Below are 24,836 nucleotides of genomic sequence, written 5' to 3' on the forward strand. Positions count from 1 at the left end.
GATACCGCCTCTCGGTCTCGTTGAGTTTGCGGCTCTCGTAGGCCACCGGATGACCTTCCTGCATGAGTACTCCTCCAATAGCGAAGTCCGAAGCATCTGTGTGGACTTCAAAGGGCTCTCCATAGTTTGGCAATTTGAGCACTGGTTCTTCTAGGACAGCAGCTTTCAAGTCTTGGAATGCTATCTCACATTTGTCCGACCACTTCCAAGGCTGCTCCTTCTTCAGCAACTCCGTCAGTGGGGTTGCCCGCTTCGAATACCCGGCAATGAAGCGTCGATAGTAGTTGACGAAACCAAGGAAGGATCTCAACTCTGGCACCTTCTTTGGAGTTCGCCATTCCGCAACTGCTTGCACCTTCGACTTGTCCATCCGAATGGAGCCATCACCGATTCGATGCCCCAAGAATAGGATCTCAGTTTGAGTAAAGTAGCATTTCTCCCTTTTTACGAACAACGTGTTCTCCCTGAGAACCTTGAAAATCGTCCGAAGGTGCTTGACATGCTCCTCGAGCGTTTGGCTGTAGACGACGATATCGTCCAAGTAGACGACCACGAACTTATCCAAATACTCCTTGAATAGCTGGTTCATGAGAGTACAGAATGTGGCCGGAGCGTTGGTTAAGCCAAAAGGCATCACCAAGAACTCAAACGCTCCGTATCTGGTCACACAAGTAGTCTTTGCTTCGTCGCCTTCAGCAATGCGCACCTGCCAATATCCCGACCGAAGGTCGAGTTTTGAGAAATACTTCGCCTTGCCCAATTGATCGAACAAGTCCGCAATGAGCGGGATGGGATACTTGTTCTTCACTGTTACTTTGTTGAGGGCTCGGTAGTCGACGCATAATCGGAGGCTCCCATCTTGTTTCTTCTGGAAGAGAACTGGAGCTCCGAAAGGTGCTTTTGAGCTGCGGATGAGACCACCGCTTAGCAGTTCACCTAACTGCTTTCTGAGTTCTGCCAACTCTGGCGGGGGCATGCGGTAGGGTGGTCTCGCTGGAGGCTTCACTCCTGGCTCCAGCTCGATACTGTGATCCACGCCTCTGCGTGGTGGAAGAGTCTTCGGCAACTCGGGTGGCATAACGTCTTTGAACTCCTTCAGGACGTTCGCCACCACAGCAGGTTCTTGAATGGCCTCTTCGTTGAGTGGCTCTAGCTTCATAGCAGCCACGAATGTCAGTTCGCCCTTTCGCACCCCTTTCTTCAATTGTAACGCCGAAATATGTTGGGGCTCCTTGGTTCCTCTCCGAGAGACGGGAACCACGCAGGGGTCATCGCCTCCCATCATACATAGGGAGTTCAAGAACGGCATCGGCACCAACTTCGCCGCGTGCATAAATTCCATTCCAAGAATCACTTGGAAGTCGTCCAGTGGCACGGCCATCATGTTGGTGTTTCCGCTCCAAGTCCCGATTTTGATAGGAACACCCTTCGCCAACCCGGAGATTCGCCTGGCCTCCGAGTTCACCGCTTTCATTCGGCTTGGGCTCTTCTCCAAGATCAACCCAAGTCGTTGTGCTTCACGATCGGCTATGAAGTTGTGGGTAGCGCCCGTGTCCACCATTGCACGGGTCATTTGGCCATTCAGCTTGATGTCTACGTACATCAACTCACCACTTCCTGCTTTCTGTTGCTTTGTCTTGTTGTTCTCCCCCACTTGACCCCGCATAGCGTTCAACAAACGCATTGCTCCCATTCGGGGTCCTTGCGACTCCTCATCGTCGCTGCTGGATTCAGAACTGCTTGAGCTAAGCGCAACAGCTTTGCCCTTGTCTGATCGGGGAGGGTGGATGGAAGCTGTTAATGCATTGAGTGCCTGTTTTTGTGGGCACTCCCTTACCATGTGCGGTCCTCCGCACAAGAAGCATCCTCCAGGTTTTGAGACATTGCCTTTCGGGTTCGGCCCTTTGTGGGAGCTCTTCTTCTTCTGTTCGCCCCCGAGCTCCTTCCCTCGAGAATGTTTTGGAGGGCGATTGTTTGAAGATTGTTTCCTTCTCGTTGGGTCTTCAGAGGAAACGAAGTCGGTGAGCCTTTCTGCAGCTGCAATTGCCCCGACCACGTCGGTAACATTCCTTCGATTCAGCTCCTGTTGAGCCCATGGTTTCAAACCATCAAGGAAGCTGAACAACTTGTCCTTCTCGGACATGTCCTGTATGTCCAGCATCAGTGCAGAAAACTGCTTCACATAGTCTCGGATGGTAGTACTTTGGCGGAGTTGTCTCAACTTCCTTCTCGCGACGAACTCTGTGTTCTCCGGTAGAAACTGAGTTCTCAACTCCCACTTCAAGTCTTCCCATGTGTCGACTCGACACCGACCTTGTTGGATCTCCTCCCAACGAGTTCGCCACCAAAGTTTCGCATCTCCATTCAGATACATTGTTGCTATCGAAACTTTGGTATCTTCAGAATCGGGCCTCGTAGCTCGGAAGTATTGTTCCATATCGAACAGAAAGTTCTCGAGCTCCTTGGCATCTCTGGCCCCTCCATATCCATGGGGCTCAGGTGCCCTCAAGTTTTGTGACGGTGCAACGCGGGTGTTGCCTCCTCCCACATTTAGCGTTCTTGTGAGCATAGCCACTTTTGCCGTGAGTTCCGCCACAACATCCTGTAAGTGTAGCACGGAGTCCTTGGTGTCATCAGACAGTCGGTCGACTAGGGCCTCGACCTTGTCGATCCTGGACTCCGCTTCCTCTTGCGAGCTCTCTACCCCAACAAGCCTTTGTTGGCCATGGTAGAGTTCCTCCATGCTCGCTTCCAGAACATCCAGGCGGGTTTCCGCCGTCGTGAGTCTCTCTTTATGACTCTTTTTCCCCGTTAGCGCACCAGATTGCGCTTCCTCCTCTCGCGGAGAGTTGCCAACTTCTCGCTCATCCTGTTCGCTGCCGCGATCCTCGTGAGCGGCTCCAACAGCATGAGAGCGAGTGTGCACATGCAGCCCACCTGCGGCTGCTTGGGGCAAGGTTCCGGCTTGCCCCGTCTTGCTTGATTCGCCACGATGCTTTGCCATGGCGAAGTTGCGAAGTTCGTTCGCTGTTCGATCGAAGAGCTTGCCCGCTCTGATACCACAATGTCACGACCTTAGCTGGAATTGCCTAAGGCGTGAGGCACCCTTGCGGCCAAAGACTCGAAGCTAGCGTGTGTTGCCAAAGTCGCGGGTCACCCGTGCGACAAAGACGCGAACTTAGCTTGCGTTGCCTAAGTCGCGCTTCGCCCTTGCGATCTTGCTCCGCAAGGATCAGCCACTTTGTAACCTCTCGCAGGTCCCGAAGGACCTGTAAAAGAGAAAGAAAGTTAGATCGAAAGAACGAGCAACGGACAAGTCCCGAAGTCTCGCGAAAAGGGAAGCTTTACAAGCAAATCGTCGAACACCTTGTGTGCACAAGAGAAAAGAGGGAGAGGGAGGAAAACAAGGCTTTCAAGGATGAACGAACAGCTGCAAGCCCACAAACAGCCGCTCACCTGGTCCCAGGCGCAACACCAAGTTCCCGTAAAGGTCACGTGCGAACTTGCGAAAGAGTGTTCAACGCCCGGTATATAACCGAAGCCCCATCCAGCCCGGTGCCACCTGGGGGGTTCCTGGGGTCTGAGATGGCTGACATTTTGCTTTGACGAGACAGTTCGCCGCGCGAACCTGTGGCACGCGAAAACGGGGCTGATTTGGGCTGATTTGGGCTGTTTTGCTCGGTTCGGTGAGCGGTCGCATTGCAGCGCTGCAGCTTGTTCGAACTTACATATTTACAAGCAAAATGACCCAAAACCATAAGAAAACCTGCTGTCAAGCAGCTGTACAAGCGGGTGTGAGCGACGAACGGATCGTTGAACGGAGTTGTTGCGGGTGCGCGACGACCGTTCGTGACAGTATGTTGAACTTACGGAATGGTCTGGACGAGTGGAGAGTCGAAGAATCTTGTTCTCTTTTGATGTAGGTGGTCCTTCGAACTGCAAGTTTGGTCACTACAAATCGATGGTCTCTTCTTCCCGGTTTGCGTAGGTCTTGCAGGTTAAGATGGCATTCGAATTCATGGTTAGTCTGTGATTCTTATTAAACGGTATAGATTCGAATGTTTGTGCACTTGATGTAGTTTTTGTAATTTAGTAATCCCGTGAACTCGAGGCTTTGATTTATGCTCTCTAATTTATATCGGTCATCTAATGTCTCACAAGCCATGCAGAGAAATACCTCTTGGAGCGGCGTCGTGCTATCAGATCGAAGTGCAAAGGAAACTGCAGGAGCAGCTCGTGGTAAGCCTAATGGTGTGTGGCAAACAAAGGCCCTACTCCCTGTAACATTCACGAGATTTCTTTACCAGGCACAGAAGAAATTGCAAACGAGTCTAAAGGCTCAGAGGAAGTACTTGCAAGCAATGCTGTAGAAAGCTCAGAAGTCTTTGTTTCGACATGAGTCGCTCGTCAGGCAGTTTGGAAGCTAACAGAGCCCAGCTTACGGATTTCGACCTGCCACTATCAGGCTTGATGGAGAACGTCGGTCTGGTTTGCGAAGAGAAGCACTCGGAGCTGAGAGAAGTGCGGTCAGAGGAAAACATCAAGAAGAGGAACGATTCAGGGTTTCAACTTTATCAGGTAGGTAGAGATGAGGCCGAGGACAGTTCTCTTCTTCTGCTGGATTTGAATGTGAAAGGACGCCGAGGTGAGATGGTTGGTGGATCCAGAGGAAACAACTTGGATCTCAGAATCCAAACGCAGGGCTTGTAAACCAGTTTTGACTGTCGATTCTGCACTTGCAGACACATCCGATGCTGTCATTGTGCGCATCGAGTTGATATCGAGTCTATGTTTCCTACAGCGTAAATCTTTATACTGCGGTTTGTTGAATTATTTGATCGTGGACGAAATAACTCCCCCTTGTACGGGAACTTCCTTTCTTCGGCCATCAACATATCATGTTGTTTGCCCAATTTGAAAGCTATCAGTTTATCCAAGAAAATAACAGAGCACAGATCGATGTGGTGCATATCCAACAATCTTCGGATTCTTACCATACATCACAAGCAGCAATCAATTTTCACATCCGAATTTGACAGACGACTTGATTTGTATATTATTTACGTTGAAACATTCGACATTTGTGCACAAAGAAAAAGAGAAAGATCATATTTGAGTTGACTTGCTTTGAGAATCGACCACCTTCACTGCGCTGCGTTGACAAACTCCAAGAACGAAGGAGGAATTCAGCAGGCTTGTAGGCCGTAGATGATGCCGCGATGGCAGGCCACCTTGGCGTCTTGGTCGTCGAAGAACCTCCGCTTCATCTTCAGATAGACTTGGCAGGTCACCAAGCTATCTGATCCAGCTTGATGCGACTTCCCAGCTTGGCGTGGCACCCCGAGGGTACTCGCCACTCTCTCCAGCCCGCCGGAGAGACCCTTGCAGCCGCGCATAATGTGCTTGAGATCCACAGTCTCTCCGAAGAGCAAGTTCACCAGGCCGAGGAACTCTTCCAGGGTGTCGGGCAGAGGCCGGCCGAACCCCAGCACCTTGATGAGATAGGCGAAGTCGTAGCAGCTGTGAAAGGCGATCCATCGAGTGGAGTGCGGGCGGCAGAAACGGCAATGAGCGACGAGGCCGGAACGATAGAGGTGGGCGGCGAACTGGCCGGAGTCAATGCCGTAGAGGGGGAGCCGGTCGAAGTCGATGCCACTGGAGCGGAGCAGGTCGACGGAGTCCGGCGCGTGGAGGTCGCGTCGGACATCGAATTCGCGGAAGTTGAACTCCCACGCGTACCCGACCCTGCCGCCGGTGCCGATGGAGGGGAGGTCGCCGAAGGCGTCGAAGAGGGTGAGGCCGAGTTGGACGAGCTCCATCTTGTCGACGTTGGCCTTGAGGAAGGCGTAGCGCAGGCTGGGCGGGAGAAGACGGTGTGGCCTCCGAGTTCTGTAGAGGAAGCCGGGAAACTCCGTGTCGAAGGCGACGTAAGAGAAGCGATCCACGAGGGAAGCAATGATGGAGAACTCGTACTCCAAGTTCCACGCCCAAACCGAGCGCACCACCAAATGTTGCCGCCCTCCTCCTCCTCCTCCTCGTTGCGAAGACATCTTTCCACGCGACGATACAACAGTGTGGAGCGAAGAAGAGTGTCGGAGAGGAGTGATGCGTGACAAGTCCAAAGGTCACGTCCTTATATAACAGGCAGAGTGTCCGAACCCCAGTTCGATTCGGAATCCTATCCGAATCGAGCTATAATCCTAATCCAAGAAGGAAAGATGCGGGTGTTAAGCCCCAGCTCGATCCAATGTCTCTCGGAATCCTAGTCCGATTCTAACGATCCAAGGTATCTTCGTTCGAAGTACGTCTCCACATTTGTGGGCCTTAACTCGGCCCATCCTGCTACCGTCTCGGCCTTCAATCAACTATGTATTACCGCTGCCTTCGTCGCTTGAAGCTCCACGACGGCACACCCCGCGGAGATGGGAGACCCCGGAGCGGCATCGAGGAGGAAGAACCGATTACCGAAGGGGGGCAGCGAATCTTCCGATCTCCACGCCGCCGCGAGGAACGGGGACCTCACCACGGTCGAGTCCATCTGCAACGCTAATCCCCTCGCCGTCAATACTCGAGATCGCCATTCCCGGACACCGTATCCTTTCTCCCTTGTTCTCCTTTCCTCAATCTTCGCTTTTGTTGTCGTTATCATGTGGTGGGCTCTTCGCTTGGTTCAGAATCTGTCGAGCGAGCAGCTTATTGCGCCGCCGAGAGTTTGGCACTGAGTTTTAAGGTTCCCTTAGGGTTTTTGAGCTTTAACCTACTTGGCTGGTTCATTTAAATTCCTTTGCTAGGATTCGGATTGCTGTCTGATTTGGTGCATTATTTGTGACTAGCTGGCCCTTCTGAGTCTTAGGTCTTAAATATCAACTCGATTCCTTTGAAAAGAGAATGAAGAAAAGGATATAGATGATGAAACTATCTATCGATGGAGGATGACTGTGGCAATGATTTGCAGAAATGATACATGCCGATTCATCCACACTGACACTCTTCGGTATAAGAACTTCCACATAACTTGTGGGTGGAATTGTGTTGCTTCGATACTTAGATTTAATATAGGAAATGTTCATTACGAAGCTGAGAAATTGTTGCTGTCGACAATTTAAACATCTCTTTTCTGTCAATGTATGTTATGTTTTTTTGGGTATTAGAATTTTTAAACATCCAACAAGTGCTTTACTTTTCGAGATCTCAATCTTGGGTAAGTAAATTAACAAAAATAATTCCATATCTTCAACCTCTATGTGGTGCGAAAGAGGATATATCATAGTTTCTTATACTAAATCTGTTGTCATCTAAGAAATTTGCAAGTCATAGGGTACAAACTCAGCTTTTGGATCATTCTGAAACTTGATTCTCTCAACTGCATTGCACATTTTTACTTTTGTTTTTATTCTGTTAAAACTGGAACTAATGATTCTTTTGAAAAATCTTTTGTTTGATCATCTAATGTTGCTACCTTGACACGAATAATATGAAATTGAGTCTTCATCTGGCTGCTTGGTTTGGGCAGACAGAGGTAGCAAGATTTATCTACAAGAATAACGCTGACATTGGAGCTGCTGCTGCTATGGGTGATACGACTGCGATCCATTTTGCTGTTCAGAAAGGTCATCTAGAGATAATTAGGATCCTATTATCCTCTGATGTCTCTGTCAAGGCCTGCTAACTTGAAAGGTTTGACCCCTCTGCACTATGCCGTCCAAGGATCTCATCCAGAGCTCATCGAGTATCTCATTAAAAAAGGTGCAAGCCTCACCGCCACGACAAAGGCCTAGCAAACACCTATTGACCTTGTGAGCACCGAGGAAGTCTGTGCCCTTCTCGTTGAGTGCAAATAGCCTATGACCAAAGATGATAAATCTACTACGATCAAGGAGGTTGGTGACTCGGTTTCAACGGATAATATTAAAGAAAACAATGGAGTCTCCATCCTTGAAGAGTCAGCTAATGTCGATGAAGAAGGCACGGACACTAAGGAAAAGAGAAGAGGTGAAGCAGTTGCTGTTGAGGACTCGTCAAAACATTAAAAGTCTTATTGTTTCCCTTGATCACCTTTTGTTTGAAAAATGATGTACAAGATGAGGATGAAGAATAGGACTCAGATACGAAAGACAACAATCATGTAAGGGCAGCTCTAGTGTTGAAGCTCTGACATTTTATTGGTAACTTTATGTGTTGTTTTCTGGGACTTTATGTGTTGATCTATAAGGTGTTTTTTGTTGGCAAATTTTGCACATCTTTATTCTTTGTTTCATCATTATATCCGAAGCATGCTTTTGCAGTGGGTGACGGAAATGTTCTCACATTTTCAAATCAGTTTTCTCATGAACTTCTCATCGTTGTACCGTATGTTGAACTTACGGAATGGTCTGGACGAGTGGAGAGTCGAAGAATCTTGTTCTCTTTTGATGTAGGTGGTCCGACGAGTGGAGAGTTGAAGAATCTTGTTCTCTTTTGATGCAGGTGGTCCTTCGAAATGCAAGTTTGGTTACTACAAATCGACGATCTCTTCTTCCCAGTTTGCGTTGGTCTTCGGGTGCCGGGATCGAGGCGTCCGGATGCTGTTGTTTTGGCGGGGTCGCCACATCAGGCCTTCATTAAGGCGGAGCGCCTTTGGGTATTTTCCGATGCGACGCGACGCGACGGTTACGCACGCGCGTGAGTGGGTTGCCGCCCACTCTAGGGAGGCGAAGGGGCGCTGGTTCTGGCGGGACATCCCTTTTAAATAGCGGGCGCCTTACTTCACCTCCATCTTTCGCTGCTGAGTTTTTTCCCTTCCGGTCTCGCCGTCTTTCTTCCGGTCGTCCTCCTCACCTCCAGCGTCGCTCTCCTCTCCCGTAGCACCCCCCCCCCAGTTAAGGTCAGTTAGGATGGCGTCCTCTCCCTCCTCCTCTTCTATCCATTCCCTCGGAGTTGGGGAGGGAAGTCCTCCTCCGCCCCTTGTTGAGTCATCTGATAGGGAGGCGGCACGGGCCCTTGAGGCCTTGATGTGGCCGCATGATCAGGACTCCTCTGTGAGTGAGTCGTCGCTGGTCAGACTCCGAGAGCGCTATGGTATCCCGGGGGACTACGTTCTTGGCGCGCCTGAACCGGGACAACGGGCGTACGACCCGGTCCCGAAGGGTTTCGCCTTAACCCTAGACGCCCTGGAGGCGGGTTTGCGCCTCCCCTTGCACCCCCTCATTGTGTCCTACTTGTCTTTCTGGCGGATTTTGCCATCTCAAGTGGCGCCGAACTCTTAGCGTTACTTGGTGGTATTCTTGGGGGAATGCCACTACGCCAACATCGCCCCCACCCTCAACCTTTTTCTTTCCTGTTATCGCCTTACCAAGGGTTCGGGGGGTTACTTTTTATCTGCCCGGAAGGGCTTCCGAGTCGGAGGGGCCCATTCTAATAATAAGGGGTGGAAGGGGAGGTTTTTTTACGTCAGCCGCGCACAGGATTGGGGTTTCGGAGTTCGTTGGTCTGCAAGGGTGATCGACAACACCACCCCATGTTTGGGCAAAGCGGAGCGCCTCGACTTGGGGAGGCTCAGGGAGATTCTCCCCAGGTCCCAGGCCCTCCAGAACATGACCGAGGAGTGGCTGGTCGAGGCGGGTCTCAGCCCGATGCCTCTGGGTACGTTAGTCGACGTTTGGTTCGGGTATTTGCGTGGTTCATCCTTGGTGCTGACGCTTTTCTCATCTTTTGCAGAAATGGTGAACCTTCGGTCACTCCTCGGAAACAATGCGCCGCAAGCCCCTCCTCCAGCACTGCCGACCGACTCGCAAGCCCCTCCTCCAGCGCTGCCGACCGACTCGCAGCCCGGCACGAAGGATGCCCCACTAGAGGTCGACCCCTTCGATGCTTAAGTTAGCGAAAGATGGACTGATGGAGGGGGAGGAAGGCAATAGTGTGAGTAGTGTAAATGAGAGAATAGAGGGTTTTTGCCTACCTCCATTTGTCTTGGTCTGGGGCTTCGATTTTTTACCTAGGCATCGAGCAATCTAGACGTGTGTTAGCCAGGCCCCTCTTACTATGTATGGTGGGGGCATTAATAAGGACGGCTTGCTGGTGCGGACCGTTGGGACGCCTTTGGGCTGACTCCCCTGTCGCTTTGGGTTAGGCAAGGAGTGGGCCCTCCATCGGTCGTCCGGAGGGGAAGGCTGGTGAAATCGGGCCATGCTATCAATCATTAATACCGAAGCATGACTTTTTTTGATATGTCAGCCAGGAGGCTACTGGGGAAGCAAGGGCATGCTGCCAGTCATTAATGCAGAGGCATGACTTCTGTTGAGATGTCAGCCAGGAGGCGGTTGGGGAAGCTGGGGCATGCTGCCAACCATTAATGCGGGGCATGGTTTCTTTAGCTACGGCATTAGTAAGGAGTGGGTCTTGCGTGCCTACTGTCACGAACGATCGTCGTGCGCCCGCAACAACTCCGTTCAACGAACCGTTCTGACACGAACTTAGCTGGTTTTGCCTAAGTCGTGCGGCACCCTTGCGTGTCCATCCGCAAAGGTCAACCTCCCCGAAGCCTCCCATTGTCACATAGGACCACCAAAAGAGAGAACGGGTTAGAGAGAATGCCTCAATCGGTATCCACAAGCAAACATCTCCGAAAGAACACTTCATAGACAATGCAAATTACAAACAGACTTTACAAGCTCTGAACAGTGGCACAACATAGGGTAAAATGGTCCATTACAGACCGAAAAGCTCTCGCACGTGTCCACAGGACACAACCTTTATTTACAAGCCTAAAGAGGCCACCAACCCAACTAAAGTGGGATTATTAAGCCTTTGGCCGCCCCTCTACATTCTGTACAAGGCATGAACATGCCAAAAGACACGGACATACATAAGCATTACATCAAACACCCTGTTTCGAAGTTTGTCCGTGACATTTTCCCCCACTTATCCCTTCGTCGTCCTCGTCGAAGCTTTTGTGAACACTACAACTCTTCGCCTTTGCTGAGTCTTCAATCTTCTGCTCCAGCTGCAATGCGCCTCCTGGCTCCCAGCTGCTCTCCGCTCCTGTTTTTGAGTAGTCGAACCTTTGATCCGTCATGCTGCTTCAACTCGCCAATGACTCTGACTCTGGTGTGGGGTTGGCTAAGTTGTGTTGATCTTTGTTGATTCCTACGGATCTCCCAGATGAAGGAAAAAGACCATCCTTATTGCGCTAGTCTCTCAGAAATTCCACATGCTGCTTGAACTGGGTAGATGCTTGTTGGAGCTGTAACGAGCATCGTCTCGCAAACTTCTGAAGTTTTGGGTCCTTCCTCCACAAAATCTGCTCATTGACTCTTCTTTCAGTTAGTTGTCACATCCAAGTAGGTTCACATCACTTCCGCTTTCGATTGGCATTTCGTTGGGAAATGAAGCGGACAATCTACTCTCAGTAGCACTGATCACCGTTGGTGAGGATTTGACAACTATTGTCTTCCATTATCTTCGAAGGGTCTTTGAACTTGTGCAGAGCTCCTCTGCTGGATAGATAAGAGAACTGGGGTACTCGGTTTCGCCCATTCTCTTGAGAGTTGAGAAGGCAAAGGTTACTTGACTTCGCCCGCCTCCTCGAGGTTGTACTTCATGCATCGAGCTGGTTACTGGCCTTCGCCTGCTCTTTGCTCACACTTCTGAAGCACTTGAAGTGTTTGCACTCCTTGCGTTGAGTTAGCTACTGTGATTCACCTTCTCAATGCCATCGAACTTCTGGAATGCGGGAAGTTTTCACCCCAACTTGGAGTAATTCTCTGATAGATGAGGTCACCTCTGGGATTGTACCGTCTTCTCCATCAACCCTGCCGCCTACTCCACTGAGTAACAAAGGTACAGCACCGCGTACTGCCTGCTTCGTTCCTTGGTCGTGCACTCTTGCATGACCCGAAGTCCTTCACTTACGGCTATCTTAATGAGAAACTTGTTGACACCGGTCTTACGAAGTTTCGTGGCCTCTGCCCTTCAGCCTTGTCTCGGTACTTGGAGATTGCCTCTGCATGCTCCACCTCCTCGGCCCCTTTCACGACGAAGCGCTCTCCCTCAATGAGAGCAAGGGATCAAAGACTTTCACGGAAGTCCCGCCTCTGCGGTACCATGGCGTTGCCATGCCCATGGCCCTCCTATCCGTCGCCTCGCCTCTGCATCCCTTTTCTCCACGATCAGTAGATATGTCTCCGTGGCACTCCTCTGAGTCCACCTCCATTCTAACTGATGCTTGATTTTGGGTAGCTAAGTCCCTCTGGACTCGTCGTCGCTTCCTCGCCCCTTTCGACCCCCTGCTTCAGCACCTCTGTGTTCTCCAAGCAGACTGTTTGGTCGATGGAAAGACAGACTGCAACTCCCATGCATGGCCTCTGCCATCACATTGTAAGGTTTGCACCGATTCTGTTCTCCTTAGCTTCCTTGGTAGCAACGTTCGCTTACTCGGCCTTGTCCTCTGACTTGCCGGGCTCCCTTAAACGAATATAAGCTCTGGAGCAGTCCAACTCTCCAGCTGCTTCGATCATACCTCTGCATGATCAAGTTCCTCCCATGGAACTCACTGGTACTTGCATTCGAACTCTTCCCTTGGTGGAACCCAACCCCCATATGCTGATGACCAAGGTTTTCATCCGATGCAAAATTCGGTGCACGCCCGGAAGACCCGCCTCTGCGGTACCATGGCCTTCACTCCTTGAATCCATAGCCCTTCTTGCCGTCGTGTTGTTCACCAAAGCGGAGCTCCCAGTAGCTCCCGATCATACCTCCATATGATCTCATCCCTCACGGGACACTGTCGTGTGTATCGCATTGCCACGAACTGTTCCACCACGATCCGCTGCACCATGTCGCCTCCTGGTGACATCTCCATTGCATTCTGATCCTTGTGGAATAAACTCGAATTGTGAACCCTCCATGTGTGGCCTCTGCCAATACATCGCAGGGTCTCATCCACCTTCGATTTTGTTCGCTCCTTTGGCAATCGACCTTCATCCACCCACTCTTGGGTCACACCTAGATGAAGCACCGCTCTAGGACAATCCGTCGCCTAGTAGCTCCCGAAGTCCACCGACTTCACTATAATTTGTGCATCATTGTTTGGATCCTGGGCCTCTGCCCCTACCAGCACAATCTCCGCTGCGCACCGCTTCCTTCACGGCAACTTGAATGGCAACACTGTGGCATATTCTTCAAGAGTACCCGCCTCTGCGTCCTCTTGCCCCGTGCTAAGGCCTTCTGAACCCAACTTCGCCTCCGCAAATTGAGTCGCCTTAGTTCCTCCCTCAAATGCTCCTCCGAGATAAGGTGCATGTGCCCCGAAGCTCCCTTCGTCTTTGGCACCATGCAAGATGAGTTCGCTCTGTCAGAATGAAGGACCCATGGAACAACATGATCCTGCTCTTGCCTCTGCAAGGGTTCATGTCCTTGACCTCTGTCTAAGGAAAGCATTGTGCCTCTACTCCATGTTCCAACTTCTCTGCTGGCTCCCTTCATGCGGCTTGGGTACTTCGCGAAGTTACACCCAAGTTGCTCCGCTCCTCGTTTTTGCATTGAGTCGATGGTGGCCCTCGCGCCCACCATTCCACGGGTCAGCCCTCCCTTGAGTCCAAGTGTGCCTTCATTTAAGTTGCTTTAGGTCGCTCCCCCACTTGATCTCGCAATGCATCCACCAATGCATTCTCTCAAGCGAGATCATACGACGACTCCTCGTCGCTTGCTCAGTCCATCGAGCTTCGTGGAGTTGTTGTTTATTGAGGTACTCCTCCTCAACATGTGAAGTCTGTCTCACATGATTCTCCCTCTGGAGAGCCGGAACTTATCTCTCCTGGATAATTGTCCCATTGGAGCAACGTCTCTCTTCGTTTCGGAGACCACCATCCCCTTGGACTACTTCGATCTGCTGAACAAACTGTGCATTGTTCTGCCTCCTGCAAACGCACTTGCTAGATTGCGTCTCCACGTCAATACAGCCCTCGCTGCACCACTCAAGGCCTAGCAACATGCTGAACTCGCTGCAGCCTTCAGCCTCCTACGGACGTATCCTTCACATGCCGAAGAGAAAGTTTTAATGCTCCATGGCGTCGAGTCTCGGTCGCCTTGGGATGGCCACGAACATTCCATCGTCCGCATACAAGCCCATGCATGAGTACCAAATTCTTCGAGTTAGCAATTCCCCTCACCTCTGTGAGCTTTGCATAACTCTTTTGGTCGTTGAGCAACTCATTCCACCTTGCATGGTCTCATTCTTGTCAAGCGCCTTGCTTGCCTAGAGCACCATAAGTATAATTGTCAACGTTGAGCCGTAGCTCAAACTCAGCCATCCCAACCTTTGTGCGCTCCACATTCTTCCAAGCTTGTCTGTTCTCGTGGTGCCTCTTGCGCGAAGGGTTGGCCATTCCTCTGAATGCCAATGTCAGATGCCCGCTCCTCTGAGCGACTCTTTTCCCTACATCTCCATGCTCGTTTTCCCTCAAACGGTCGCGCATGTGTTGACTGCCCTCAATGCAGCCCCGCTAGGTCCCCCACGTTTGCATGCTAAGTGTTTCTATGAGTGCTTGTCCCGCTCTGATACCATATGACACAAACTTAGCTGGTTTTGCCTAAGTCGTGCGGCACCCTTGCGTGTCCGTCCGCAAAGGTCAACTTCCCCGAAGCCTCCCATTGTCCCATAGGACCACCAAAAGAGAGAACGGGTTAGAGAGAATGCCTCAATCGGGATCCACAAGCAAACATCTCCGAAAGAACACTTCATAGACAATGCAAATTACAAACAGACTTTACAAGCTCTGAACAGTGGCACAACAAAGGGTAAAATGGTTCATTACATACCGAAAAGCTCTCGCACGTGTCCACAGGACACAACCTTTATTTACAAGCCTAAAGAGGCCACCAACCCAACTAAAGTGGGACTATTAAGCCTTTGGCCGCCCCTCTACATTCTGTACAAGGCATGAACATGCCAAAAGACACGGACATACATAAGCATTACATCAAACACCCTGTTTCGAAGTTTGTCCGTGACAGTTCGTCGCTCTCATCTACATGTACATTTACTTGGCAGCCTGTTTTGCCTTGGTTTTGAGTCATTTTTCTTGTAAAAATGTAAGTTCGAACAAGCTGTAGCGTTATAAAGTGACCGCTCACCGAACCGAGCAAAACAGCCCCAAAACAGCCCAAAATAGCTCCGTTTTCGTGTGCCGCGGGCTGATTTCTGGAATCTGCCTCCGCTCACCAAAACGTTAGCCATCTCAGCCCCATTGAACCCCTCGGGTGGCACAGGGGTGGATGGGGCTTCGGTATAGTACCGAGCGTTGAACACTCATTCGCAAGTTCGCACGTTGCCTTGACGGGAACTTGTTGTTGCGCCCGGGACTCGGTGAGCAGCTGTTTGTGGGCTTACAGCTGTTCGTTCATCCTTCTAAAGCCCTTGTTTTTCCCCTCTCCCTCTTTTCTCTTGTGCACGCAAGGTGCTCGTTGAATTGCTTGTAAAGCTTCCCCTTTTCGTGAGACTTCCGAACTTGTCTATTGCTCGTTCTTTCGAACTAATCAACTTTCTCTTTTACAGGTCCTTCGGGACCTGCGAGAGGTTGCAAGTGGGCTGATCTTTGCGGAGCAATATCGCAAGGGCGAAGCGCGTCTTAGGCAACGCAAGCTAAGTTCGCGTCTTGGCCGCAAGGGTGCTTCACTCCTTAGGCAATTCCAGCTAAGGTCGTGACATTGTGGTATCAGAGCGGGCAAGCACTTCGAGCAAGCAGCGAAGGAACTTTGCAACTTCGCCATGGCAAAGCAACGTGGCGAATCCAGCAAGACTAGGCAAGCCGGACCCTTGCCCCAAGCAGCCGCAGGTGGGCTGCATGTGCACACTCGCTCTCATGCTGTTGGAGCCGCTCAAGAGGAGCGCGACAGTGAACATGATGAGCGAGAAGTTGGCTACTCTCCGCGAGCGGAGGAGGCGCAATCTGGAGCGCCAACTGGGAAGAAGAGTCACAAGAAGAGACTCACAACGGCGGAAACCCGCCTGGATGTTCTTGAATCGAGCGTGGAGGAACTCTACCATGGCCAACAAAGGCTTGTTGGGGTAGAGAGTTCGCAAGAGAAAGCGGAGTCCAGGATCGACAAGGTCGAGGCCCTAGTCGACCGACTGTCTGATGACACCAAAGACTCCATGCAACACCTGCAGGAAGTTGTGGTGGAACTCACTTCAAGGGTGACAATGCTTAATAGAGCACTAAATGCGGGAGGAAGCAACACCCGCGTTGCACCACCACAAAATTTGCGGGCACCCGAGCCTCATGGATATGGAGGGGCCAGAGATGCCAAAGAGCTCGAGAACTTTCTGTTCAACATGGAACAATACTTTCGAGCTACGAGGCCCGATTCTGAAGATACCAAAGTTTCTATAGCAACAATGTATCTGAACGGAGATGCAAAACTTTGGTGGCGAACTCGCTGGGAGGAGATCCAACAAGGTCGGTGTCGGGTTGACACTTGGGGGGACTTGAAGCGGGAGTTGAGAACTCAGTTCCTACCAGAGAACACAGAGTTCGTCGTAAGAAGGAAGTTGAGACAACTCCGCCAGAGTACCACCATCCGAGACTATGTGAAACAGTTTTTTGCACTAATGCTGGACATATAGGACATGTCCGAGAAGGAAAGTTGTTCAGCTTCCTCGATGGTTTGAAGCCATGGGCTCAACAAGAACTAAATCGAAGGAATGTTACCGATGTGGTTGGGGCAATTGCTGCTGCAGAAAGGCTCACCGACTTTGTTTCCTCTGAAGACCCAGGGAGAAGGAAACAATCTTCAAGCAATCGCCCTCCGAAACATTCTCGAGGGAAGGAGCTCGGGGGTGAACAAAAGAAGAAGAGTTCCCACAAAGGGCAAAACCCGAAAGGCAAGGTCTCAAAACCTGGAGGATGCTTTTTTTGCGGAGGACCGCACATGTTGATGGAGTGCCCACAAAAACAGGTACTCAATGCTTTGACGGCTTCCATCCACCCCCCCCCCCCCCCCCCCGATCGGACAAGGGCAAAGCTGTTGCTCTTAGTTCGAGCAGTTCTGAATCCAACAGCGACGACGAGGAGTCGTAAGGACCCCGGATGGGAGAAATGCGTTTGTTGAACGCTATGCGGGGTCAAGTGGGGGAGAACATGAAAACAAAGACACAAAAAGCAGGAAGTAGTGAACTGATGTACGTGGACATCAAGTTAAATGACCAAACGACCCGTGCAGTGGTGGACACGGGCGCTACCCAAAACTTCATAGCCGATCGAGAAGCATAGCGACTTGGGTTAATCTTGGAGAAGAGCCCAAGCTGAATGAAGGCGATGAACTCGGAGGCCAGGCGAATATCCGGGTTAGCGAAGGGAGTCCCCATCAAAATCGGGACATGGAGCGGGAACACCAACATGATGGTAGTGCCACTGGATGACTTCCAAGTGATTCTTGGAATGAAGTTTATGCACGCGGCGAAGTTGGTGCCAATGCCGTTCTTGAACTCCCTACGTATGATGGGAGGTTACAACCCCTGCGTGGTTCCCGTCTCTCGAAGAGGAACCAAGGAGCCCCAACACATATCGACATTACAACTGAAGAAAGGGGTGCAAAAAGGTGAATTAACCTTTATGGCTGCTATGAAGCTAGAGCCACTTAACGAGAAGGCCATTCAAGCACCTGTTGTGGTGGCGAACGTCCTGAAAGAGTTCAATGATGTTATGCCACCCGAATTGCCGAAGACTCTTCTGCCACGCAGAGGCGTGGATCACAGCATCGAGCTGGAGCCAGGAGTGAAGCCTCCAGCGAGACCACCCTATCGCATGCCCCCACCAGAGTTGGCAGAACTTAGGAAGCAGTTAGGTGAACTGCTAAGAGGTGGTCTTATCCGCAACTCTGAAGCACCTTTCGGAGCTCCAGTTCTCTTCCAGAAGAAATAAGATGGGAGCCTCCGACTCTGCGTCGATTACCGAGCCCTTAACAAAGTGACAGTGAAGAACAAGTATCCCATCCCGCTCATCGCGGACTTGTTCGACCAGTTGGGCAAAGCCAAGTATTTCTCGAAACTCGACCTTCGGTCGGGGTATTGGCAGGTGCGCATCGCTGAAGGCGACGAGGCGAAGACTACCTGTGTGATCAGGTATGGAGCGTTTGAGTTCTTGGTGATGCCTTTCGGCTTAACCAACGCTCCAGCCACGTTCTGCACTCTCATGAACCAACTATTCAAGGAGTATTTGGAAAAGTTCGTGGTCATCTACTTAGACGATATTGTCGTATACAACCAAACGCTCGAGGAACATGTCCAGCACCTTCGGACAATTTTCAAGGTTCTCAGGGAGAACACATTGTTCGTAAAAAGGGAGAAATGCTACTTCGCCCAAACGGAGATCCTATTCTTGGGGCATCAAATTGGTAATGGTTCCATTCGGATGGATAGGTCGAAGGTGCAAGCGATTGCGGAATGACGAACTCCAAAGAAGGTGCCAAAGTTGAGATCCTTCATTGGTTTCGTCAACTACTATCGACGCTTCATAGCGGGGTACTCGAAGCGTGCAATTCCACTGACGGAGTTACTGAAGAAAGAGCAACCTTGGAAGTGGTCTGATAAATGTGAAAAGACATTCCAAGATCTGAAGGCCGCTGTTATGGAAGAACCAGTGCTCAAATTGCCAAACTATGGGGAGCCTTTTGAAGTCCATACAGATGCTTCGGACTTCACTATTGGGGGAGTACTCAAACAGGAGGGTCATCCGGTGGCCTACGAGAGCCGTAAACTCAACGAGACCGAGTGGCGGTATCCAGTGCATGAGAAGGAGATGACAGCGGTGATCCACTGTCTACGAGTTTGGCGACACTATCTCCTCGGATCGCGATTTGTGCTGAGGACGGACAACATCGCTCTGAGCTATTTCCAAACTCAGAAGAAGATCTCCCCAAAGCAGGCGCATTGGCAGGACTTCGTAGCTGAATTTGATATGGCAATGGAGTATAAGCCTGGGAAGGCGAATGTCGTGGCCGATGCATTGAGTCGGAAAGTGGAGCGTGTGAATGCCACACAATTGGAGGACGGAGTTCAAGCAAGTCAGTTGCACTCCAACTTCCTTTCCAGGATCAGAGATGGACTGTATAGTGACCCCCAGGCAGTTATCCTAATGCAGCTCAACAAAGAAGGCAAGACACGACGATTTTGGGTCCAGGAGGGACTCGTTTACACCAAAGGCAATAGGGTTTATGTTCCCCGAGTAGACAATTTGAGGCGTGAACTCTTAAAAGAGTGTCACGATTCCCTTTGGGCTGGACACCCAGGTTTTCACAGAACATTGGCTCTCGTGGAGAGGGCCTTCTACTGGCCGAAGATGAGGACTGATGTGGAGGAATATGTTCGAACATGCCTTACTTGCTAACAAGACATGGTGGAATAGTGGAAGCCGGTGGGACTTTTGGAGCTGTTGCCCGTACCAGAAAGGCCGTGAGAGAGCATTTCCTTGGACTTCATATCAAGATTGCCACTTGTAGGGAGACTCGGATCGATACTCGTGGTGGTCGATCGGTTTTCAAAGTGTGCAACTTTCTTTAATGCTCCCCTACACTGTTCAGCAGAGGAGGCGGTCAAGCTGATAATGAAGGATGTGGTTAAGTATTGGGGAGTCCCGCACAATATCATTAGTGATCGAGACGCTCGGTTCCTGGGACGATTCTGGACCGAGCTATTCAAATTGTTGGGGTCAAAGTTATACTTCTTTATAAGCCTCCACCCCTAGACGGATGGCCAAACTGAAAGGATACTCTCGCTTCTGGAGCAATATCTTCGGCTCTACGTGAGTGCCAACCAACGAGATTGGGTGAAGCTGTTGGACATTGCCCAATTCTCCTACAACTTGCAGCGGAGCTCTGCATCCAACAAGAGCCCCTTCGAGATCATTACCGGACAACAACCGTCGACTTCGCACACTATAGCCATTGGGTATACTGGGAGTAGTCCGTCAGCCTACCATTTCGGAAAGGAGTGGCATCGAAATGCAGATATTGCGCGGGCTTACTTGGAGAAGGCGGCAAGAAGGATGAAGAAGTGGGCAGACTTGGGAAGGCGACCGCAAGAGTTCAAAGTTGGCGATTTGGTGTTGGTAAAGCTCCAACCAGCATCACTCCAATTATTTAGGAACAAAGTCCACAAAGGATTGGTGCGCAAGTATGAAGGGCCCTTCCCAATTATCAGCAGGGTAGGCAACGTCTCTTATAAGTTGCAACTGCCGACGTGGTTCAAAATTCACAACGTTCTTCACGCCAGCAACCTAAAAGCCTACCACTCGGATCCGCAAGATGCTTCTCGAAGTGTTCCAACTCGGCTACCTCCCATCACAGCCTCCTACGAGAAGCGAGTTGAAACCATTCTGGCGGACCACAAGATAAAGCTACCCAACGGAGCTGAGCAGACATAGTACTTGGTGAAGTGGCGAAAACTTCCCTGAACTGAAGCCAGTTGGGAGCCTGAAGATGCCCTGCGACATGAAGAAGAGATCATCAACAACTACCAACAAGCGTCGACGAGGGCGTCGACAGTTTAGGTTGGGGAGAATGTCACGAACGGTCGTCGCGCGCCCGCAACAACTCCGTTCAACGAACCGTTCGTCGCTCTCATCTACATGTACAATTACTTGGCAGCCTGTTTTGCCTTGGTTTTGAGTCATTTTACTTGTAAAAATGTAAGTTCGAACAAGCTGCAGCGTTACAAAGGGACCGCTCACCGAACCGAGCAAAACAGCCCAAAAACAGCCCAAAACAGCTCCGTTTTCGTGTGCCGCGGGCTGATTTCTGGAATCTGCCTCTGCTCACCAAAACGTCAGCCATCTCAGCCCCTTTGAACCCCCCGGGTGGCACAGGGGTGGATGGGGCTTCGATATAGTACCGGGCGTTGAACACACATTCGCAAGTTCGCACGTTGCCTTGACGGGAACTTGTTGTCGGGCCCGGGACTCGGTGAGCAGCTGTTTGTGGGCTTGCAGCTGCTCGTTCAACCTTCTAAAGCCCTTGTTTTCCCCCACTCCCTCTTTTCTCTTGTTTACACAAGGTGCTCGCTGAATTGCTTGTAAAGCTTTCCTTTTTCACGAGAATTCGGGACTTGTCCGTTGCTCGTTCTTTCGAACTAATCAACTTTCTCTTTTACAGGTCCTTCGGGACCTGCGAGAGGTTGTAAGTGGGCTGATCTTTGCGGAACAATATCGCAAGGGCGAAACGCGTCTTATGCAACGCAAGCTAAGTTCGCGTCTTGGCCGCAAGGGTGCCTCACGCCTTAGGCAATTCCAGCTAAGGCCGTGACACCACGTTGGGAAGCTAGGATTGGCAGGGCAGATCCCTGCTGGCGACTGGGAGGTTGTTGGTGGGGGCCCCCACAGTTGGCTTTGGTGGCGTTGCTGGCTTAGGTGGCGAGGGGATCTGGTAGTGCCAAGCTTCTCCCTATCAATTCTGAAATTTGATTCTCGGATGTATTGCACATTTTTTCTTTTCTTTTTATTTTGTAAAAAAGTGGAACAAACGAATCTATTGATAAATCTTTTGTTTGGTAATCTAATGTTGCTACCTTGACACGAATAATATGAAATTGAGTCTTCATCTGGCTGCTTGGTTTGGGCAGACAGAGGTAGCAAGATTTCTCTGCAAGAATAACGCCGACATTGGAGCTGCTGCTGCTATGGGTGATACAGCCGCGATCCATTTTGCTGCTCAGAAAGGTCATCTAGAGATAATTAGGATCCTATTATCCTCTGATGTCTCTGTCAAGGCCTGCTAACTTGAAAGGTTTGACCCCTCTGCACTATGCCGTCCAAGGATCTCATCCAGAGCTCATTGAGTATCTCATTAAAAAGGGTGCAAGCCTCACCGCCACGACAAAGGCCTAGCAAACACCTATTGACCTTGTGAGCATCGAGGAAGTCTGTGCCCTTCTCGTTGAGTGCAAACAGCCTATGGCCAAAGATGATAAATCTACTACGATCAAGGAGGTTGGTGACTCGGTTTCAACGGATAATATTAAAGAAAACAATGGAGTCTCCATCCTTGAAGAGTCAGCTAATGTCGATGAAGAAGGCACGGACACTAAGGAAAAGAGAAGAGGTGAAGCAGCTGCTGATGAGGACTCATCAAAACATTAAAAGTCTTAATGTTTCCCTTGATCACCTTCTGTTTGAAAAATGATGTACAAGATGAGGATGAAGAATAGGACTCAGATACGAAAGACAACAATCATGTAAGGGCAGCTCTAGTGTTGAAGCTCTAACATTTTATTGGTAACTTTATGTGTTGTTTTCTGGGACATTATGTGTTGATCTATAAGGTGTTTTTTGTTAGCAAATGTTGCACATCTTTATTCTTTGTTTCATCATTATATCTGAAGCATGCTTTTGCAGTGGGTGACGGAAATGTTCTCACATTTTCAAATCAGTTTTCTCATGAACTTCTCATCGTTGTACCGTATGTTGAACTTACGGAATGGTCTGGACGAGTGGAGAGTCGAAGAATCTTGTTCTCTTTTGATGTAGGTGGTCCTTCGAACTTCAAGTTTGGTCACTACAAATCGATGGTCTCTTCTTCCCAATTTGCGTAGATCTTGCAGGTTAAGATGGCGTTCGAATTCATGAGCACCTTACTTGACATACTTTCGGTGACGAGTAAATTTGATATCTTCAATTTATTTGCAAGTTCTGTACAAAAAATTGGCAGTGTGTGGAAATGACTCTTCACAAGGATTAATTACTCAGGAAATCCATAGCCCATCATCTTTGCTCTAATCCTTTTAATTTTTGACTTGAAGTAGTGTTAGTTAGCTCAACATCTCTAAACCTTGATTGCAACCTCACATGATTGATTGGCTCCCACGAAGGCCATGGTGCCTTCCACTCACCTTGCTGAAGCTTCGTATTTCTGAATTGTAGATCTGAGTCAATTACGATCGAATTGTGATCGTTAATTATAATTCGGTGATCAATTGGGAGAAGAGATTCCAAAGTCGGTGCTAAGCTTGATGGGCATGAAGGGGTTGATGTTTTACCATCTCAAGAGTCATCTTCAGGTCACATCTCTTTGTCCCTCCTTCTATGGTCTATTGCTTCTATTCTGATCTTGCTTTATCTGTCTGTAGAAGTACAGACCTGGAAAGCAAACCAGAAGGGAGACAGGCCAGGAAGCAAAGAAAAATGGTAGGTCAAGGCAGGCCACCATAAACTGAGAGAGTACATACATTACTTAGAATTGAGCGTTCATGCCTGCTTTTTATTCCTCATGCAGGAAGCAATTCAACCAAGACTAATTGTTCCTCTACCACCAGCAGTGACGTCTCTAGAACATTCGGTGTCGGATATGTGTATGGCACAAACTCTACTTTTACGTATCGTTGCATATAAAATTTAAACTTTATACAAGAAATTGCAAAGCGTTAACAAATATCATGTGCTGCATGTAAAACATCAATGAGTTCTGCAATGACTCGAAATACTACTAAACATCAATAACTCGAGATACTATAAAGGATTTAATAATAAATCAGTTTATCTAATATTTATTTTCAGAGTAATTTACTACTTTGTAATAAATCTGAAGCTTCCTTATGACTTACCAAGAAGCTGTGGTCCTTTTTCTAATTAATAGAATATTTATTATTGTAAAAACAAGGATTTGAATTAAAGGATGAAGAAAAAAAAAAGAAAAAGAGGAAGTTTATTATATAAATAATGGATAATAAATTATTGATATTTTTATTTTTTTTATAAATCCGGGATGTGACGTTGCATACAAAACATCGATGAGTTCTGTAAATAAATAGGACTGTGCTAAAGAAAATAAAAATAAATCGCGGAGAAAAGCTTCTTGACTCAAGATACTACAAAGGATTTAATAGCTTCGAACAAGCTAGGGAAGTTTTGCGAAGCTTAAGAATCTTAGCAGTAATGGTTAGTCTGTGATTCTTATTAAACGGTATAGATTGGAATGTTTGTGCACTTGATGTAGTTTTTGTAATTTAGTAATCCCGTGAACTCCAGACTTTGATTTATGCTCTCCAATTTATATCCGTCATCCGATGTTTCACAAACCATGCAGAGAAATGCCTCTTGGAGAGGCATTATGCTATCAGATCGAAGTGCAGAGGAAACTGCAAGAGCAGCGGGAGGTAAGCCTATTGGTGTGTGGCAAACAAAGGCCCTACTCCTTGTAACATTCGCGAGATTTCTTTACCAGGCACAGAAGAAATTGCAAACGAGTATAAAGGCTCAGAGGAAGTACTTGCAAGCAATGCTGGAGAAAGCTCAGAAGATCTTTGTTTCGACATGAATGGCTCGTCAGGCAGTTTGGAAGCCACCAGAGCCCAGCTTACGGATTTCGACCTGCCACTATCAGGCTTGACGGAGAACGTCGGTCGGGTTTGCGAAGAGAAGCACTCGGAGCTGAGATTAGTGCGGTCAGAGGAAAACATCAAGAAGAGGAACGATTGAGGGTTTCAACTTTATCAGGAAGGTAGAGATGAGGCCGAGGACAGTTCTCTTCTTCTGCTGGATTTGAATGTGAAAGGAAGCAGAGGTGAGATGGTTGGTGGATCAAGAGGAAACGACTTGGATCTCAGAATCCAAACGCAGGGGTTGTAAACCAGCTTTGAGTGTCGATTCTGCACTTGCAGACACATCCGATGCTGTCATTGTGCGCATCGAGTTGATATCGAGTCTATGTTTCTTTCCTACAGCGTAAATCTTTATACTGCGGTTTGTTGAATGATTTGATCGTGGACGAAACAACTCCCCCTTGTACGGGAACTTCCTCTCTTCGGCCATCAACATATCATGTTGTTTGCCCAATTTGAAAGCTATCAGTTTATCCAAGAAAATAACAGA

The 24,836-nt window shown here is 49.4% G+C and overlaps 1 protein-coding gene and 1 pseudogene across 1 annotated transcript; one reads left to right on the forward strand and one right to left on the reverse strand.

Annotated features, from left to right (window-relative positions):
- Nucleotides 1-5,186: 5,186 nt before the first annotated feature.
- On the reverse strand, nucleotides 5,187-6,050 carry LOC135671594 (probable CCR4-associated factor 1 homolog 11). The gene has a single exon (XM_065179802.1). It carries the CDS (start codon nucleotides 6,048-6,050, stop codon nucleotides 5,187-5,189), a length of 864 nt encoding a protein of 287 aa, XP_065035874.1.
- Nucleotides 6,051-6,459: 409 nt separating this feature from the next.
- On the forward strand, nucleotides 6,460-24,781 carry LOC103974476 (myb family transcription factor PHL11-like; annotated as a pseudogene).
- Nucleotides 24,782-24,836: the final 55 nt, after the last annotated feature.

Source organism: Musa acuminata, unplaced genomic scaffold (assembly GCF_036884655.1).
Source record: "Musa acuminata AAA Group cultivar baxijiao unplaced genomic scaffold, Cavendish_Baxijiao_AAA HiC_scaffold_1142, whole genome shotgun sequence".
Classification (NCBI taxonomy): domain Eukaryota; kingdom Viridiplantae; phylum Streptophyta; class Magnoliopsida; order Zingiberales; family Musaceae; genus Musa; species Musa acuminata.

Excerpts from the sequence above, each read along its gene's own strand:
- LOC135671594 (XM_065179802.1), bottom strand. The coding sequence starts at position 6,050 with ATGTCTTCGCAACGAGGAGGAGGAGGAGGAGGGCGGCAACATTTGGTG.